At 38.0% G+C, this 20,819-nt stretch overlaps 1 protein-coding gene across 3 annotated transcripts in view; it reads left to right on the top strand.

The window, feature by feature from the left end:
• Nucleotides 1–20,819, top strand: part of wdr33 (WD repeat domain 33) — a 121,676-nt gene continuing 100,857 nt past the window's right edge. For 2 of the 3 annotated variants that reach the window (XM_052018147.1, XM_052018145.1), the window contains exons 1-2: nt 1–136; nt 12,665–12,892. In XM_052018147.1, coding sequence (XP_051874107.1) covers nt 12,689–12,892 — 204 coding nt within the window. In that variant the 5' untranslated portion in view covers nt 1–136; nt 12,665–12,688. The remainder of the gene's footprint in view (nt 137–12,664; nt 12,893–20,819) is intronic. The other variant, XM_052018146.1, reaches the window with a different exon arrangement.

Raw genomic sequence — 20,819 nt, 5'->3', positions numbered from 1 at the left:
CACGCTTTGGCGTCAGATCCGGTGCAGGGAATGTTTGTGGAAGATGGCGGCAGCGAAGAGAGCCGTGACTTGAGGAGCGGGGGGCGGCGACGAGACGGCGCGGGTGTGAGTTCGAGCGGGAGAAGGCCGCAGTGTGGTAAGTGAGATTGCCGCGCCCCGCAGCGCTGTGCCCGCTCACCTCAGCCACCCAGACAAGGCGGGCAAGCTGGCGCAATGCGATCCGGCCGCCGCCATTTTGGTTACGGGACAGGGAGGGCCGGCGGGCCCGGGGTGGGGGGGAGGCAGACCGGCCCGGGGGGTTGGGGGGGTGCTTGGGCCGCGGTGGGGACACGGGGAGGGCGGGGGGAGAGCAGGCAGGCTGGGGGGTGAGAGGTGGGTGCGAGGTGAACGTGGAGCTGGGCCTGCGGAGGGCTGGTTCACGGGGCCCGATGTGGAGAAGGTGCCCGTCAGGTACACCGAGGTCTCACACTGTTAGCCGCTCGGGACTCTCGCCTCTTTTAATTTCTCCTGTGTTCAGTGGTGCGTTGGATGAAGCACAAATTGCACTCCTACTTAACGTGGAGACGGGCGAGGATGCTTCATTGCGCCTGGAGGAATTGATCTTAGAATATGGAGCGCAGGTGGTTGTAGTTAAATGTGACAACGTTTACATTGGTGAAGCATTTAATAATGCACCTAATTCTGATTTATCCCTTAGCTACGTGTTCGAAAATAAAATCTGTTATGGCTGGAGTTAAATGTGTCCACACTTACATTCCTATATATTTGCTTTGAAAGATGAGAATTTTAAAAATCCACATAGCTTAGAGACAATATTGGAAGCAGAGGTGATGCCTAACTCTGATCTCGTATCTGTGAGCCACGTGCTCAGAAACAAACTGAGATTCTGAAAGTCTTGTTGCTCAGTTCCAACCTGCCACAATCACAGATATTGTGCTGCTTGTCCGATAAGAATTCCTTTTTTTATATTGCCTCAAATGTGCTAAAAATGACCAGATTAGCATGGGAGCAGTGTCAATAAAAATATAATTGATGCTGAGTGATTATCACTTGAATATAGTATTTGAGTACAAAGGAGATTCATTAGGATAATCCCTTGGATGAAAGGGTTGACTGACCAAAAGAGACCAGATAGTTTGGGTCTGTATTCGTTGGAGTTGAAAAGAATGTGGGTTGACTTTATTCAAGCATATAAGGGCCTGACAGAGTAGATATTAAGATGTTTTTATGGGTGGGACAGATGGATCATTAGAATTATTTAAAGTGGAGGTGATATATAGAGAGGTATGGAGAAATGCAACAGAAGGGGAGTGGAGGCCAGCATAAATCAGCCTTCATCACATTAAATGGTGAGGTAGGCTTGAAGGGCCTGATGGCCTACTCCTATTTTTATGTTCCTGAGTAGGTGACTGGAAGTTTGATCAAAGAGGTGGACTTCAAAGAACGTCCTAAAGGAGATGAGAAAGGTGGAAATATTTGGGGAACTTCTTCCAGATCTTGCAGCTTTGATGTCACAGGGCATAGATGGCAATGGTGTAATGATTACACTTGGGAATGCTCAAGACCAGAATTGGAGGAGCACAGCAAACAAGTAGGGTAGATGGATATTACAGAGACGGGGAAGTGGCAGACCATGGAGGCAGTTGAATGTGAATTTTTAAAATCAAAACATTGTTGGAAGCACAAGTAACAAGTGAACAGGAATTTGTGTATATAGTTGGAGAAAATTGCTGCTCATTTACAACTGGATCCCAGACAATTTAGAGATAATGGAGGGACATGTATGGATTAGCAAAAACGTTTATGGCAGGTGAGAAAGGAAATGTAGCTCAAATGTTATAAATGTAAAGACTAATAATTTCAAAAGAGTAGTCATGTTTGTGAAAACCTTGTATTTTGGGAGAAGTATTAGTATATGAAGGTAATATACTAATATGAAGGTAATATATATTACCTTCATAGGCAAATAGTTTGGCTTATTATTATTATCATCTGTACAAAGATACAGTGGAAACACTTTTGTTTGCATACCATCCAGGCAGGTCATGCTATGCATAAGTTTCTCAAGGCCTCTAAATGGGTATTGCATGGCAGAGGAATGACCAATGTTATTGGCCAAGTAGCATGAATAGCATTCTGGATACAAACCACTAAAGAGTACCCATTAAAGGTAGTTATTGAAAAGGCTGAAGACGGGAGAACTATACAGCGGCTGGGACAGTTGTACACTCCTTAAATAAACTATTTAGGCTTTGGAATGGTTCTTCTGATTCTAAAACTTATGGTGGCTCCAGAATGGGGTTTACTTAATAGTTGGTGATAATCTTTTTAAAATTTAGCCAGTGAAAGTAAAGTTTAAAATGATGTGGTCAATCTGAAATCAGCATATTGAATCTAAAGAAAACATGAAAACATGAGTTGGCTTTGCTTAATTGGGAATATGTACTAAAAGATCTGTTGGTAAATAAGTAATGGCTAACATTTAGAGTCATAGTCATATAGCAAGGAAACAGGCCCTTTGGCCCAACTGGTCCATGCTGACCAAGATGCCCCATCCAAGCTAGTCCCATTTGCCAGCCTTTGGTCCATAACCTTATAAACATTTCCGATCCATGTTCCTGTCCAACTGTCTTTTAAAAGTTGTTATTGTACCTGCCTCAACCACTTCCTCTGGCAGCTGATTCCACATAGTGTGTGTGTAAAAAAAAAGTTGCCCCGCAAGTTAAATCTTTCCCCTCTCACCTTAAACCTATGCCCTCTAGTTCTTGATACACCAATTCTGGTAGAAAAGACTGAGTGCTTTCAACCTATCTATGCCCCTCATGATTTTAGACACCTCTATAAGATCACCTCTCAGTCTCCTATGCTCTAAGGAATAAAGTCCTAGCCTGCCCAACCTCTCCCCGTAACTCAGTCCCTCAAGTCCTGGCAGCATGCTTGTAAATCTTTTTGCACTCTTTCCAGTTTAATAACATCTTCCCAAAAGCAGGGCAGCTAAAACTGAACACAGTACTCCAAGTGCGGCTTCACCAGCGTTCTGTCCAACTGCACCATGACCTCCCAACCTTTATACTCATATAAAGAATTATGACATACTTTACAACATACCCTTTTAAGGATCAAATATTCATTTGAACAGCTGTAATTCACAAGTGAAACTAAATGTGGTAGTCAGTCAAGTAAAAATTTTACAACCGTAGGTAGTACAACACTTTTTCCTAAACCATCCCCTTCACAATTATCTAGGGACCTAAATATCCCTTCCAGGTTAGGCAAAGATTCATGTCCTCCTCCAATCTCATCGATGCAGCCTTCTCTACATCACAAGACCAAGGGAAGACAAGATGTGCAGACCACCTGCATTCTGCAGTGGCCATCCTGAGCTCCTGGTTGCATGTTATTTCATCTGTCCTTCTCATTCCCACACTGACCTCTCCATTCTTGGCCTTCTCCATTAAGAATGGCACTTCATATTCTGTCTGGGTAGTCTGCAACCCAATGGTATGTACGTTGCATTTTCCAATTTCAGGCAACCCCCATCACCCATTTTCATTCCATTACCTCATCTGATTCCATCTGCCCTTTGCCTCTCCCGTAATGGTTACCATTATCACCTTCCTTACTTTTCCGATTCCAGCTGGTAACCTTTGTGTCCCTGCTCATCACCCTCAAGCCTCTGTCTCCACCTTCACCTCCCTTTCCCCCACCTGGCTCCATCTGGCACTTTAGATATGCCGAAAGGAAAAGGTTAGCTAACATTAATCTGCATCTCACAAACCAAGATGGAAGAAATTATATTAGGGAATAAGGGAATGGCAGGGAAATTGTATATTTTGTGTGAATTCACAGAAGATGCCGAAAATCTCTTTAAAATAGTGGAGAACAAGGGTCTGAAAGAAATCAATGGGACTGAAAACCAATAAGTCCTTGCAGCTGATGACTGGCATCCCAAGGGTTTGATGGAGTTCATGGTGGAGGTAGTGGATGCACTTGTTGTCATCTTCCAAAATACTGTCACTTTTAGGACTGTTCCCATGGATCAGAAGGAAGCAAATGTAACCCCAACATTTAAGTAAGGCAGAGAACTATAGACAAATTATCTTGGTATTAGTAATAAGGAAAACATTTGGTACTAATACCAATTAGAATATATTGGTAAGGTGATAAGGCACTCAAAATAATAATGGGATTGGACAATATTAGCATGGATTTATGAATGGCAAACTTTTTTTTGAGGTTGAAATACATGATGGGAGACACAGATATAGTGCATCTGGAGGAGCTTTGTAAAGGTGCCATACAAAGCTCTTGAACAAAATTAGAATATGTGATAGTTGGTGATGTACTGTGAGGTGGCTTGAAAATTGTTCAACAGATGAAAAGAGTAGAAATAAATTGGTTATTTTTGGGTGGGGGTGATGTGGTTAGTGGGGTATGGCAGGGGTTAGTGCTGGGATTCTAGCTGCCAAAATCTATGTGAATGAAGTGTGAGAGGACCAGGTGTAATATATCCAAGCTTGCTACTGATATAAAACTGGGTTGCAGGGAGCCTTGGGGATATTGATAGGCACAGTAGAAGGAAGGATGGTGTATGGTTTAGAGTGTCAGATATTATGTTGATAGCTGACCTTGATATGACAAGACTATGGGGAAGTATGCAGGTAATTTTGCATTTGGTTTGTTGGAAGGCAAGGGAAACCAACAATGAAGGGAAAGTATTGAATAATGAAAATGTACAGCATGGGGTCAATTTGATTTTTGGGAGCAAGTCACTGAAGGTGCAGTCACACTGAGAAGAGGAACTGCAAAATTGTCTAAATATCTGAAAGGCAGTGTGGTGCATCATAAAATATTGTCATGAGATTTGGTAGATTTTCTATTAGATTAGCATTTACTGTTTATCTCAATCAAATTTGAGGCTTGAATTTATCATTTGGTTCAATTTGGGGGTGATATTTTAGTTTTCAACATTTGACAATTAGGATCTTTATCAAAACAAAACCGAGACACATTTTATGAATATTGGGTTAGGCAAATGTATTAACTTTGGGCTTTTATAATAAATTGCAACTAAATTGGAAATGATACCTGTACATTTGATGTCATCTGATATTGGTCCCGTGTTTACAAATCCAGGCACACATCACCCTCAACTAGCCAGTTACATCACAGACAAGTGTTTTTACTAAGTGTCCAGAACAAATGCAATTAGTTCAGTCATCTATGCATCATCTCCATACTGAAGCCCTGTTTTCAAGCCAAATATTACATAGTTTTGTTTTTGGCGTTATTTAACAATCTTAAGTTCTTGTTTTTTGTTTCAAATGATTGCTAAAAATTCTGTACTACATTTTTCATTAAACCAGTATTTTTTAACTGCTGAAAAATGCTGTATATAGGTAGTTTTTCATGCTTGTGTTTTCTTCAATTTGACAGTTGTAAACTTCTACAGGTTCCCAAAACTGCTGGAAGAGTTTTTTTTCTGATCTGTATGCAACTCTAAGCACAGAAATATGCTGTGTAGTCCAACCACTTTATGCTGCAGACAGGTCTCCTTCCACTGACTTGATGCTACCATCAGTTTATTCTTACGTTAGTCTCTCTTTATTTGTCTGTCTTTCTTTTTAATGCCCCCACTCACCTCAGCTACTCTCTTCCTTGATGGATTAATTTGAGTCTGATTTATATTTTTGCCCTTCAGTTTTAGATTTGCCTGGAAGTGAAAACATTTTTCCATTAGAAACCCAGTAGACATTTTCATTTTATTAACATCTGATGAGCACCTCCAGATTCCATTCCGTTTAAACCTTTGCAGTGAATACGTAGCCTCTCTGTGTGCTAGCTCACACTCGACACTTTTGACTTTAATTTCCGACATATGCTCACATTATGCTGAAGCATTAATTGCATTTCTTGTCAGAGTTTTTCTCCATTGCTAGCTCTCAGTTGGGTGATACTGCAGATTTTCTAATTGTTTTCCCAAGTCCAAATAGCTTGTGAAAACCAGGAGCAGCCATGGTCTCAAACATCCCTGTTGTGTGCCACTCTTTGCTTCTGTCAATCTAAATAAATAATCTTAACACTGAACTAGTATATGTTTTATCTGCTCTACATGTCTGGAGTACTCTGCATAATATATTTGGCACCAGTGTCCTGTGCACTGATGAACATCTGGTGTCATTGCTCTTTTGTGCTTTTTACTAGTTTTATTGTTTGTCATGTTCCCCAGACTCCTGCTGAAATTGAATTATTTTTCTGTGTTCTTATGAAGGTTTTACTCTAGTTTTTGCATCTCAAGTGGTGTTTATTTTAATCTGATTTAATCACTATTGGTGAGTTGTATTTTTAATTATCACTTGGAGATTTTTTTTGAATTTTTTGGAGATTTTTTTTTGAATTTGTTGAACTATAATGTAAAACAGTATATTTAGTCCCAATCAGTGATTCATTTTATTATGAGCAAACTGGAATAAAACCATTCAATTTTTAAAATATATTAAAATGCTATTAAAGCGTGATCGCTGATGCTTAAAAAATTGAAAGACCTGACAGGTTTGATCTTGTAAGCAGATGACCAATGCTACACAGTCATTGCTTAGCAGAAGCTAATTGCTATTCTCAGTGCCACTCTGTAGCAATGCAACATCTGACTGGATGAAAAATGACCAAGTCCAAGAAATAATTCCACCAGATAAAATTTAAATATAACGCCAACTGGTTAGGTGGAGTGGCAAGACGAGTCCCCACAGTTTAGATGAATTCAAGTCACAGTTGCAAAATTACTGCTACTGAAGGAAAATTAATAATGTTTGCTCTCTGCAGATCTTTTTTGTCCATTTTATACTTGTTTTCTCTTAAGTCCTATCAGATCTGATGTGTTACTCACCTGCAGAAGTAATATTTGTTTCTGCAAATGTTTAATGATGCACAAAAAATTGGATGTTTGGCAGTGATTATGATGATCTTGGATGCAAAGAAAATGGGGATCTTGAGCTGGGAGGAAGGGTGGTGTGGATGCCGTCTGGTCAGGCGAAACTGAAGGGCAGTAGTTTAGTGTGTGGCCAGGGCTAACCTTTAGGCTTCAAGACAGTTCTGGTCCTTATGGTGTGGACTTGCTGTTGCTATCCTTTTATATCTTCTGCTTTTGCTGTTTAAGGGTTGCAGCAGTGGACTTTGGGCAGAGAAACTTTGCCTCAGGACTGGAGTACCAGGAAACCGCGACTGAAAATGGAAAAATACCAGAAGGGCATTGCAAACACTGCTTTTCATACTGCCCTTTCTTTCTTGGCAATTTATCGAATGTTCTTGGGCATCTTTGCCTTATTAGTTGTGCATCATTCAAATTATTAAAGACATCACAATTTAAATATATTTCCACTTGTTTATATATCTCAGTAATAATTTCAGCCCCAGAGATCTATTCTGTGGCCATTTGAAAGGTAGGTACGATGGGATAGAAGATGCATTGTGTCTTTTAAATCTGCAACTCAACAGCATGATCACTGGTTAGCTTGTTTCTGCTAACTGCATGGTTGCCAAGGACAAAGCTCTTGGGTTGGGTTTCAGGATGCTGGTGGTATGAGGGAAAAGAATTGAGAAGAACACATAGAGAAGAAACTTGTGTACTTTAATCTTGAATATAGTGGGCAGTTCCTGTAATGCTTCCCCATTAAACAGTCGCAACAGAAAAATTCTCTTGTCTGACTTTGCGTTACATTATAAAACCATCCTTTCTTGAACGACCTTAAGAAATTTGTGGGAGATGTATAAAACCAGATTTTGTGTAGAATCATAGGCAAAACAGCAGACTAAAAACTTGGTTGAATAACAGTTAGAGTTACCAGGTGACTAAAAATTGTTGGATCTAACTCAAAATGGCTCAGTGAGTGACTGTAACACCTGAAATAACTTTTAGGCTTCACTGTTGCTGTTGTTGATGCTGTTTAGTGATGGTTCATTTCCTGCTTTTATCTGCCTCAAACTGAAAAGATCACAGAGCATTAATTGAAACTTTTTATCGTTACAATTCTAAATACAGGTGACCCCTGCGTTGTGGGGAGCGCCTTCGTAGAGAATGGGCTGCATTGTGATCTTCTTTCTGTAACATAAAGCTATGTCATCTGCAAAAGGAAAGAAAGATACATATTGTGTTGATTTATTTACTATTTTTTCCACAAATTCCACGAGCAAATTTTATTCCATAACTCAAATTTTTGGGTAGTGATTTGTGAATTCTGCAACCCAAACGGCCATATGTGGGGATTGCCTATACAGCTCTTCCCAAAGTAATAAGAGGGTTAGGTTCTTCAAGAACCCTCTGCTATACAAACAACTCGTATAACAGGAAGTACAGTAAACCCTTAAGTTTTGTGAGGAATGATGTGAAGTCAGAAGCGAGTGAATCTCCTCGCTGTAATAATACAGTAAATAAAAAGCAAACCATGATGTTTTGACAAGCTAAAACTTGCAAGCTGTATATCAATTGGCTATCATTGCCAGTTGCTTGAGAATGCAGATACTCAAGTTTTTATTCCATTTTAAGTAGCTTGTTTATTAACAGACTTTTCCATCAAAAAAGACCATTAAATGAAACTGGTTTTTACAGACTTGTGTTTGCAAGACAGTCTCCAATTATGTTTTCTACCCTTCATTGTCATGAATGAAGCCTTTGTTAAGCAACAACTTAATTAAAACACTTATTGTTATACCGAGATTCATTAAGTAAATTTTCATTAAACATGGGAGAGTTACATTGGCTAACAACAGTCATTTGGAGTCCTGCCATCTAAATGCTTCAATCCAGGTGGAGTCCTGGCCAATAGTATAATGGAATCTGAAATCATTTCTTAAAAAAAAACAGAAGAACGGATGGATTTTTTTTCTTGTGGGCAAATTTAAAATTCATCAGTTAGTCTTACTGTTTCTATATTAATATCATCCTCTGATATCTAGATACCTTGTACAAGAAGAGAGTTTGCAATTCTAAAAAAATTGAGTTTGCATTTGTGATACATGAATAATGAGAACCTTCTTAATGTTCATTGGGGAAAAGAAGCCATATTCTTTGTCTGCTTTACAGCTACTTTATTGCTTCGAAGTGCTATTTACCTACAAATGGACGCCAATTTATGACCCACGTGGCCCATGTAAGGAGCAGATGAAATGTACAGTATCAACCTGAATGGTTAAATGAACCAAGATGATGCTGATCAATCAAATTTTGTTGTTGATTGTGACGATGTCTAAGCTAAGCAAATAGGTATCGCATCACACATTGGTGTTTTTAAATGTAACTTGAAGGTTGACAAATTGGGTGTTGGATACATGTTACAGAAATATGGATTTATAAAGTTTAAGCAATTGCTGTTTTCTTTTAAGAATTCTATAGTAGATGATCTTTTGAAAGATGAATGTATTTAAACAACTGCATTAGATAAGGAGATGTACTTTTGAAGTGTATTCACCTTGCAATGTAGTGAAGTGTTGAAGCCAGTTTTCACTTGACAAGATCCCACAAACGGCAGTGAGAGAAATGACCTGATAATCTATTTTGATCAAATTTAGTGATAAATGTCACAAGGACAACTGCTTTTGAACAGTGCCATAATACTTTCACATCCACCTGAAAAGTCAGGCTTAACCTAATTTGAAAGATGGTTTCTTTGATACAGCAGCCAAAAGAGTACTGTGATCAAGAGTCAGCTTAGACTCTGCCATGGAGTGCAATTGAATTCACTATTTTCCAACTGGCCAAAGAGCTAACAGTGACATTTTTAAATAGGCAGGTGTAGGAAATTCCAGAAAGCTGGGTAAAACAACAGCTGCAGAAGAGCAAGAATGTTTTGGTCAGCAAAATGTTTATGTATAGTTTTCCTTTTCAAAGATTTTGCTGTTTTCACCTTGTTCTGTTTTCTCAATAATGAAGTATTTGTTTTGGACAATATGTATTTGTGTGACAAGGCTATTAATGCATTAGGTTTCTGTCTGTTCTCAACAGGTGGAGTTCCTGATTATTGGAATCAACTCAGCCTAATACAGGACTGATAGAATTGTTTGTTCCAGTAATGCATCATTTTATATAATTTAAAAAAAAACAAATTAATAGGTAGTCCCAACATATAACATATGTCAAGTTTTACTGCCAATTACTTAATACTGCAAGGTTCAACAGGACTCATTATAGTATTTACCCCATCAATGTCCCTTTCACTCAACTAGTTAGGAGTTTTTCAGCATAAGATTTGGGGCATCCAATGAGTATATGAAAAAGAACGTAGTCTTATCATTTGGACAGGGAGAAACCAGCCCTGGCAAGTCCAGGAAGGCGGGAAACTGAAATATGGATTTAGCAATAAAATAAATTTGGTGAATGAAAAAAGTACACAAACACCCAAAACACACCCAGTAACTTTCCGTGGTTTCTGTTGTGCATGATATCAGCTCAAATTGTTTATTACTGTATCGGTGCTATGAACTGCACTAAATAAATGTTTGAGATTTTATTTTTCTGACTGTCCATGGAGCTTGTGGGATTAAAAGATGTCAGTACCAGTACAAAGTCACTGCAAAGCTGCCACAATACAGCGACAATTAAGTATTGCCTTGCAGGTGCATTAAATGTTTTCACTTGCAATAAAACAGAGTTAGCACATGAGACAGTATATCAGAGTTTATTCAACTAAGCATATGTTCGATTTCATTTGTACACTTGGGTTTGGTGAATTCATTAATTTCTGTACAGTGCCTACACATGAGTGCTTTTATACTGTTGTATCCTTATTTCATTTGGCTGTATTTCTGGATGCTTTGTAATTTTTGCTTTTGAATGTTAAAATTTGTGCTTTATGATTTGATGAATAGATGAAATGCACAAGGCCTTTCAAGAAATTGTTTCTTTTTCCAAAACACTATTGAAGTGCAAAGCAAAACACATGCAAAACAATGTAGATCTCTCTCTTTAAGAAAGTAATGTTGTTTTCACTTGTTACATTCGTTTTCAAAGCTGAGTGTAGTCTTCGATGAAATGGGGAATGATTATTCCATTATTACCAGTCTATTCTAGTTGAGGACAGAGGAATTTAGAGACATCAAAGGTGACTAAAAATATGCACAAATGCCAGGCTTTTAGTATTAGATATTTTCTGGTGCTACATGTCCTTTCTAAGACGGTTACTGGAGGACAATTCAATGGACGTCATCTAGTGCTTCAGTTCCCATGTGTGAGTATGTATTGCATTACATGACAGTTTATTTGTGAGGGGTGTTCTGAGTGACCTGAATCTATCCACTTGATGCTTGCACATTTCACTCTGGAACAAGAGAGCTTGGAGTGGTGAGATCAACAAGAAATCTTAGCTGGGATTTAGAACAGGGATCAAAACCCAAGAGTTCTTGGTTTGCGCATTATTTTCAAATTTAACATTTCCATGTCTGAGCTTTGAGAAGTTGGTAGAAATAATTGCAGTTCAAAAGAAAATTATGACAAAATGGATTTTTTTTGGTAAGAATATCTTTGAAGAATAACAGGTTTATTGATAGCGTTAATTTCATATTTTTGATAAAATTGTTTATGGTTTCTTGAGATCTTTGTGAGTTAACTTCAATTGATCACAATCGTATCTGATGCTTAAATTTTTTTCCACAGTTTGAACTTGTTTAACAATTTGTCACCAATTAACCAATAGTTATTATGTTGAACTTTTACTTCTGCAATTGGAGGTAGCATGGACACTTTTCTCTTTTAGATAGTTTGAACCTCGACTTCATGCTCACCAGTTTCCATGTCTGAGATGAGATCTAATCGTTCAATCAGTTACGGGCAGCTATTTTTCCTGACCCCTGTGCTGCCCTAATTCAGTTCTTTGCAATGGTCTGCCCATTCCATGTTTCACTAGGAGGATTCTAATAAAACATTTACTCAAAACCTATTCTCTTCAAATTCTGACTCTGTATGTAGTAGAATTCTCTCCCATTATTTTATTCTGTATGGTAGCTAATTGCTCTGCAATTGTAATGTTTGCATACTTTTTTGAATATTGAAATCGCAGTTGTTATCCTCTACCCTTTCAGGCTTATTGAACACATTCAATGCTTGTTTTACTTGTTGGTTCCAACGTGTAATCCATTTGCTGAAGAGGTTTTGACTTGTTGACTGGTTTTAAATTTGGGCGGGGGGGGCTAATCCAGTAACACTAACACTGATTTTTAATTAACACTGATAAGCAAGCGCACAAAATGTAGAAATGGAGCCATGCTCCTTAAATGAGTAATGACATTAATGGCATGCTTAAGCCTGGTGGTATGCAGTTGAAAAGTTCCACTGGCGTAGTGTTAAAGGCAGAAATTCAAAGCAATTACAAATGGGTATTGTAAGTTCTTTTTCAATTCTCTTGAAATAAAGTAAAATGACTTACAAATATGTGTGGTACATCTCATCTTCAGTAATTATTTGTGTGTATCCATTGATAGAGTTGGTTTCATTTGTGGAATTACGACATCTTGCTCACTGAACTGACATAGCAGTTAGAAAAATGTTACTAAAGGTCACCAATTGTTTTTTTGTCTGGAATATTTGGAAATGTTTGTGGTAGAGATAGTGCAGAGAAATTAAAGGAGTTGTTTAAAATTTCAACTAACAATTCATTTGGATTTTTTTCCTTTACAGATTTGTTAGAAGAATTTTATCACCATGGCTTTGGAAATAACCTCACCTCCTCGATTTTTTCACATGCCAAGGTTTCAGCACCAGGGACCAAGGCACACCTTTTACAAGCGGCCAGATTTTGCCCAGCAGCAAGCTATGCAGCAACTGACCTTTGATGGCAAACGTATGAGAAAGGCTGTGAACAGGAAGACGATCGATTATAATCCATCAGTTATTAAATTCTTAGAGGTGAGATCAGAGTAACAGTGAAACTGATGCACTGCTAAGAATGAGTTTAAGTTGGAATGCGTTGCACTTCATGCTAAGTGCGAGGGTTTGGAGCATTTCAGTGTTTATTTCTGACATAGTTGGGAATGTATAATGTCATTCATATATTCTGACATTTTCTTTTTAGGGTAAGCAATTCTTTCCTGTCAATGTTTTAGTGACAGTCAGTAAATACTCTAGTAATCCGTGCTGTGTACAATAAATTATGCACATTTTACACCTAAGATTACTTTGGTGCAAACATTTAATTTTTTTTCATTTGTTCCTAAGACGTAGGTTAATGTTTATTGCTTATTCCTTAATTCCTCCTCCTGAGCGGTGAAAGTGCCCCCACAATGTTGTTAGATTGAGAGTTTTAAGCTTCTGGCCCAGTAACGATCAAGATAGCACATTGGATTCTGTGTGACTGGAAGGAGAACTTCAGAGGAGATGGCCTTTCTCCTAGTCCTCGATGGCCAAGGTTACAGGTTTGAAGGGGTTCTTAAATTGAGTGCTTCTTGCAGATGGATGCACACTATCCATAATCACATTCAGTGGAAGGAGTAGCAGTCAAGTGGGCTGCCTTGTCTTGCATGGTGTTTAGCTTAATGATTTTGCTACGTGCTTGGAGAGAATTTCGTCACATTTTCCAAGTTGTCATTATAATACTAGCCTCTGATCTTTACATCTAACCACAGTACTCGTGGCTGGTTCTGTTAATTTTATAATCAGTGGGGAGTCACTAAATGTTTATGGGTGTGGGTGGCTTTTTGCAATGGAGGTCATTAGATGTAGAAGCAATAGTAATTGCTTGGTTATTGATCAGCACCTTTTTATAGTATGAATGTAACTTGCCCCTCATCGCTCAGTGATTGAATATTGTTTGGGTCTTGCTGCATGAGGGCACAGTTTACTTTCTTATTTGAGCAGTTGCACAGTAATTTGTGGATATCACTTCCCACTTTGTGATGGAATGAAGGTCATTATTAAAGCAACTGAAGATCAGAGGACACTTCCTTGAACTCCTGCAACGATAACTTTGGTCCGTGCTGACTGAGATCCATTGCCACAGCCATCTTATGTTCATAATGAGCAATTGGAGGAACGTTTACCACAATTTCCTACATGCATTAATTTTACTTGAGCTCCTTGACACCACACAATGTCAAAAGCTACAACAGTAGTCATTCTCTCCTTGCCTTTGGAATTCATCTGTCCAAATTCAAAATAATGAGTATTGAAGTCTGGTGGCCCAAGTGGAACCAAAGCCGAGCAGTTATGGAACAAGAACTGCAAAATGCACAGTCTGCGATACCTTCCATCACTGGATTGGATTTGTCCTGCTTTTTGTGAACATGATCCTGGGCAAACTTTGTCATTTGCATAATGCATAATAAATTCATATGGAATAACTATTAATCTGAAAGGGAATTAGCCAGGTTGGAAGAAATCTGCGATGTGTGTTCAGGTAATTTTTCTTCGAAGGGATCATTATGTTATTTATGGGCTTGAGGTGATACAGTTTTACAACTCCATCAAACACAAAATGTGATTTTCCTTATCCAATGCCCTCTCAGCAATCTAGAGTGATGGAATTCTAACATGAAATCATCTCATCTGTGTTATCTAGAAATTGTGTTGTGTGACTCTAGTTTTTGTGCACTAATTTCTTGGACCTGAATTTCCAAGTGATTGACACTTGGGACGGTGGAAGCTTCCAATTACTATTACATTGGGAATCTGTATTTGGCTAAGCAACATACTGGCAAATTTTGTACCTAAAATGGCAACTCAACAGCAATCTGTTGAAATAATTTGAAAATATAAATATTTTCATTTGTAATTTTATTACTTTAACTTTCTTATTCCAAGATCTGCAGTGCACTTGTTGGAATACATTGTAAACAAGTACCAATGATAATATTTACTCTGGGACATTGCATAAGGACATGTTTTTCATCTGTAAATGTGGATTAAAGCAGCTTATAGGTAGTCACTTCCATACACGGGGAGGTGTGGAATGAGTGACACATATTATAACAGTCATTATTGGTTTCTATGTTCTATTTCTTAACCTGGGATGATTGAGAGGTAGTATGATGATGGAGTTCAACATGAAAATAGCTCTCTCAAGTTGACAATTGCTAATCTGCCGAACTATTAGCAGATAAATTATTTGGTTTTCTAAGTTTAAGGCAGAAAAAATTGTACAGACAAAACACAATGAGAGGCATATTCAAATTTACTTGTTTCCACAAAGACAGGCTTTTCATTCCTGGCCAGTTTAACTCATTCACCTTTTATATCCTGCTGTTGATAATTTAGCTCCTACAATTTTGCATCACATTTCTTGATGGCCTTTCTATCTTAGCCAGTCAACTCTTTGTGCTATCAACAATTGTTGCAATTTTGGTTTTTAAAAAAAATCACTGCAATTCAGAAAATCAAATTACACTTTGGCCATTAACATTGATATTCACCTTTGATCCAAAAGATTATTGATTATTTCACCAGTAGTAGAAGATTCAGTAGCATTTCACGACTGATCTCCATTTTAATTCACAGAACTCAGATGAGTTTTACTAGCTCCAGCAATTAACTTATAAGCTGCTGGGTCGCAGGAGTCTGTAAACTTTTTAAAAACTCTTCAGTAGCTTTGAATTTCACCCAGGCCTCGACTGTGCAATGTGGGCTGATTCTCGAGCATTATTTTGAATTGTTACATGGTATGAAATCCCATCCTTTAGATCAAATATTACTCAGATTTCATCTGTGTTTTCAGTTGGGTGTTCCAGTGCCATTGTTAAAGGACACCTAGAATTTCTTGGTCAATGTTTCTCCCTTATTCAGTGCCTTGAAGAAAAAAAATTGGTTTGTCATTAATCTTTAGGATGTTGGTGATTTAGAATTGTGGTCGCTTTTACTCACAAGATTTAAAGGTTTTTAAAAAAAAAACTAGTTGTGAAGTAGATGTTCTTCTATGATTAAACTTTATAAATATACTTTCAAAAAAGAGATTGTGAAATTTAAGATGTCCTTCCCCTATAAAAACAGAGTACTAATATATTTCCATTCAGCATGCCTTTACCTCCAAGCATGAATCAATTTTGAAGTGTACAGTGTCAATCAATGCACAACAGCACACAGGGAACTTTAGTATTGCTTTTCGTAAACCTGGACACACTTTTCTCTCCCGCCCCTTTACGAAAGGCCTGAATCCTTGCAAGGCTATTGAATGGAAAGCAGGGCAATGGAAACATTTATATAGTTTTTACACAGAGCTATCACAAGCATAATGGCTCTCTTTCTGTGCTTTGAATCTCTAACAATATCTGGTTGAGATGCATTGTTAGAAGAAAGAAAATAACAATATTTTCAGAATGAACTTTTTAAGATAACATCAAAAATAATATAACTAGCTTTATTATTTAAAGCAGGAATGAAATAGTGTTTTAATGTTTATGTAAGCAGTTTGAGGAGACTTTTTTTTGTCTTCACTAGTTTTGGGCAGTGTTATCTTTTGAAGTCTTTGTTTAGCAGCTGAGAAAGGGAGATTCAATGGAATGGAACTAAACACGCATAACAATACACTAGGATTGTGGAAGAAGTTGTGCATTTTCATGTGAAATTTCTAGCTGCACTTTTTGAAACGGATTGCGTCAGATCTATCATTTTGCAGTAAGTAACAGCTGCGTGTTAAAAATAAAATACAGGACAACTCTCAACATCTCCCAAAGAACATTTTTGTCTGCAAAAATCTACACAACATCCACCGTTTCAGGTTAAGCAGGCAGTGAGAAAGAACTGGATAGTACTTACGGACAATTACTGCAGATATCTGCTGCTTGCTTTGTCATCTGAATTTCTAAACTAGGATTTATGGGCAATTTTAAACTTTTTGGTTAACACAGAATGAATTCTACCTCAAGAAGAAAAATCCAGATCGGTGAAACTTGAACTGCAGCTGTTAGATCTTATATGACATCTGTCTGGTGGCTCTTCATGACCTCTAATTTCTGTATTAGAATATTACAATTGATTATACTTTAGAATGTGATAATTACACTGTCTTCCACTATAGACTGCTAACCCTATGATACTAGGTAGAAACTGTTGGGATATCAAGACCAAGTCAGAGTATAGTTAATATAGAAGCAGTGATATAAGCAAAAAAATCCTTCAGACTACTTCCAGTGAAAGCACTGATATTTACAGTCAGTAATTGGTTTTGAACTAAGCTGTGTAAACAAAGATGGTTCTATAATAGAAACTGCCACATTACACAGCAGGCAGCCATGAGATGTGAGAATTAACCATGATATTTTCTCTGATTGGTTCCTCAATGTGTACATGTATATGGATTTGTTCAGTATTAGGACAGAGCAAATATAACTGAGGTGTTCATTTTGGTGGCAATTCATAGTCATACAGCACAGGGGTCCTTGGGCCACACTGTCCATGCCAATCATCTAATATCCATCTGTACCAATCCCATTTACCAGCACTTGGTCCATAGCCTTGGCGATTTTAAGTGCTTATCCAGATACTACGAAAATGTGAGACCACCCGCTTCTGACACCCTCTTGGTGCATTCCAAACTTCAATCATCCTTTGGGTGAAAAGATTCTTTTTTTTATATCCCTTCTAACCTCTTAAATTTGTGCCCTTTAGTAAAATACACTTCTGCTATGGCAAAATTTACTGCTGTTTACTCTTATCTGTGCTCATAATTTTGTACATCTCTGATCAGCTCCCCCCTCATCCTTCATTACTGCAAGGAACACAACCCAGCCTATCTAGTTTCTCTTCATAACTGAGACACTCCCAGTTAACATCCTGGTGAATATCCTCTGCACATCCTACATAGAATCATGTCCTCTCTATAATGTGACTGAAATTGTACACAATTTTAGAGATGTGGCCTCACCAATGTTTTGTAATGTTGTACCATAACCCCCCCCCCCCCCCCCCCACTCATAAATTCTGTGCTCCAGCTAAGAAAGGCAAGTATCCTGTATATCACCTCATTTGCATGTGGTTCCACCTTCAGGTAGAATTGGATGTACACTGAGGTCTCTCTGTTCCGTAATACTCTGTAGGGCTCTCTAATGCATGTACATTCCACCCTTATTTGATTTAATAAAATGAATCACTTCACACTTGCCTGGATTAAATTCCATCTGCCGTTGCTCTGCCCAACTTAATAGCTGATTGTTATCTTCCACTTGAGACTACCCTCCTCACTATACACAACACCATTTTGTGTCATCTGGAAAATAGTACTAATAATACCTCCTACATTAACATCTCATTCATTAATATTTATAACCAACAGTCCCAATCCCTGTGGTCAGAGGTTTCCAATCACAAGTACAACCCTCCACCATTGCCCATTGTCTCCTGTTACTTAGCCAATTTGCCTTGGATCCCATGGGTTCTAACCTTTTCGAATATTTGGCCATATCTGCAGTTACATATATAATGATTTGTGGGTTTGCTGAAGTGACGTGCAGGGCGTATGTATGGCTCTTTCAGCAAATGGATATGGCTCCAGAGTCACATTACTGAGTGGTGATGGTGCTTGCAGTTCTTCATTTTCTGTTTTTTTTTCCCTCTTCTCATTTGTAATACCTGTTTTGTTTCTGTTAAATAGCTGACCCACTTGAGATCATGGAAGGAAGATCTTAACACATTCAGTTTTGCCCTTTCGGAATAACACTCTGACCTCCTTGCTGTCACTTTATTTACTGAGTTTCATGACCTTTCCTTGCAGCTAATTTCAGCTGTCTTTTGGTATTCTAAGTTCTTAATTCTATTGTTCACATCCATGAACTAACTGTCTTCTATGCCCTGTTAAGTATTGAGTCTCTTGTATGCATTATTTTCTAGCTAAAGCCTGCAACTCAGAAGCTACGTTACACTCATTCACTTTTTTCAATTTCCGTGCTGTTTTTAAGGAAAATATTTCATGTAATGTGGAAGGTTTTAAAGAAAACACTTGACTATTAAGATGCTTATGATGAAGGAAGAACTGAACTGATAGAGAATTAGATAGAGAATTAGAACAAAAACATCTGAATTTGTCAAGTCACAACAGAAATATGTAACCAAAACAATTGTAATTTGTTACTTGCATTTTGCTTTGCATGTGGGTGAAAGAATCCATGCCACAGAAAACAAAGCCCCTCAAAGAGTCGTCATAAAATAAGCACATGGAATACAATCTTATGAGGCTATTAAGTTTGAGGAAATGACACAATACTATTTGGTTTTTGGGAAGGGGAGGACACTAAAAACTTCAATCAGCAGGACTGCAGCTCACTACCACCTCAAGAGCAATGAGAGTGGGCAATAAATGCTGGTGTTGCCAGTGTTGGTGTCAACTTCAATGAATAAAATACAAATTTTGTTACTTTTTGGGGGGGGGGGTGGAAATATGAAAACTCATTATGAATGACACTGCCCCTGACAGCCCAAGGGAGCAAATGGTGTTTTGTGGCTTCTATCACACGATGGCCCTAAGTGGAACAGCCAACCATTGTTTGTTTACTTGGGAGAAGGGAGAGAAGCTCAAATCCAAATTTGTTTTTATGGACTAGGTAAAGAATCATGGTTAAAGCTCAAAGTTTCAATTATTATGTGATTGGCCCCCTCAGTTATGTGTTCCTTTTCTATTTTGGACAATTGTAATGTCAAACTGTATAAGCTGTACCACAAGAGATTATTTATAAAATTTCCATCATCTTGTAGCTTAACATTTCCTTTTAAGTATTTCCAAAAGGTAATTGAGCAATCAGCTCATTGTGAAATTTTGTAAAGTCTGTGGTATTCCTTTCAGAATAATGCATCTGCTCTACTGTTAAGACATTCTTCAAGTTCCAGTGACCCACTGCTTTACTGAGCAAATTCTCATGTTTTATAGAGCTTTGTAGGTCCCAGATGTGATAACTCTCATGGATACTTAATTCTGTTGTAGGTTGCATATTTTTAAGTGTTTATCTGTGCCAGGTTGGCATTCTGAAATAAGAACATAACGTTTTAGTTCTTTTAATCTATTATGTTCTAAGTTCTCTGTGGGTTCACTCGTTTTTCTGTTTGGTTTTGCTCTATTTGAGATAATGAAACAAGTAACTGTCACATCCTGGTTAATCAGTGCAGAAAAAGGGAGCTGGATTTTGCAAAAAGAAAACTCTTCGTTTATTGTCCTTTGGATATGTGACTTGTGCTATGCACAATGAGAGTGCCATTAATTTTTCTTCAGAAGGAAATCCTCCCTCCATGGAGTTCTGGCAAGCGTAAAATACTTTTTTCCCCATGGGCTGTATATTGTAGATACAGGATAGTTTGTTTTCAGTGAAGTGAAATGGAGGGGTGAAATAGAAAATCCTTACTTCTCTGATCAGGTAATGTGAAGATCTGACATTCAAAGATTGAGGGGGAAGTTCTCCCAGTCCTGGCTAACATATATCTCATTCAGTACCACTGTAATAGCTCTTCAACTCACCCTCCTACTGTTTCTGGAAATGTATATTTAAGGTTATGTCACCACATTTGTATGCTCTAAAACATGTCCCTAAATGTATTTGACCCCATAACTGCTTTCAATCTCATCCTTTTTAACTAAACTCATTTGATGTTCTCTTGAAAGATAGTCCTCAGCATAAGCCTCTGTTTGTCATCTTATACCTCTACCTTACTGTATTTTGAGCTTGCCACAGTGCCAGATAACTTCTGTTACCTCTGCATTCATGATCATTTCTGCCATTTCAGTTTCTTTCTCCATAACTGGATGCTAGAAATCTGAAATAAAAATGAAGGAAATTTTAACATTGTCACTAAGTTTGTGGAGAAACGGATCCATTGCTGATATCTACTTTGAAGGAACTGAATGCCAGCTCTGTGATAGGAA

This window comes from Pristis pectinata, chromosome 6 (genome assembly GCF_009764475.1).
Source record: "Pristis pectinata isolate sPriPec2 chromosome 6, sPriPec2.1.pri, whole genome shotgun sequence".
NCBI classification, from domain to species: Eukaryota; Metazoa; Chordata; class Chondrichthyes; order Rhinopristiformes; family Pristidae; genus Pristis; species Pristis pectinata.
This window is presented reverse-complemented; position numbering and strand designations above follow the sequence as displayed.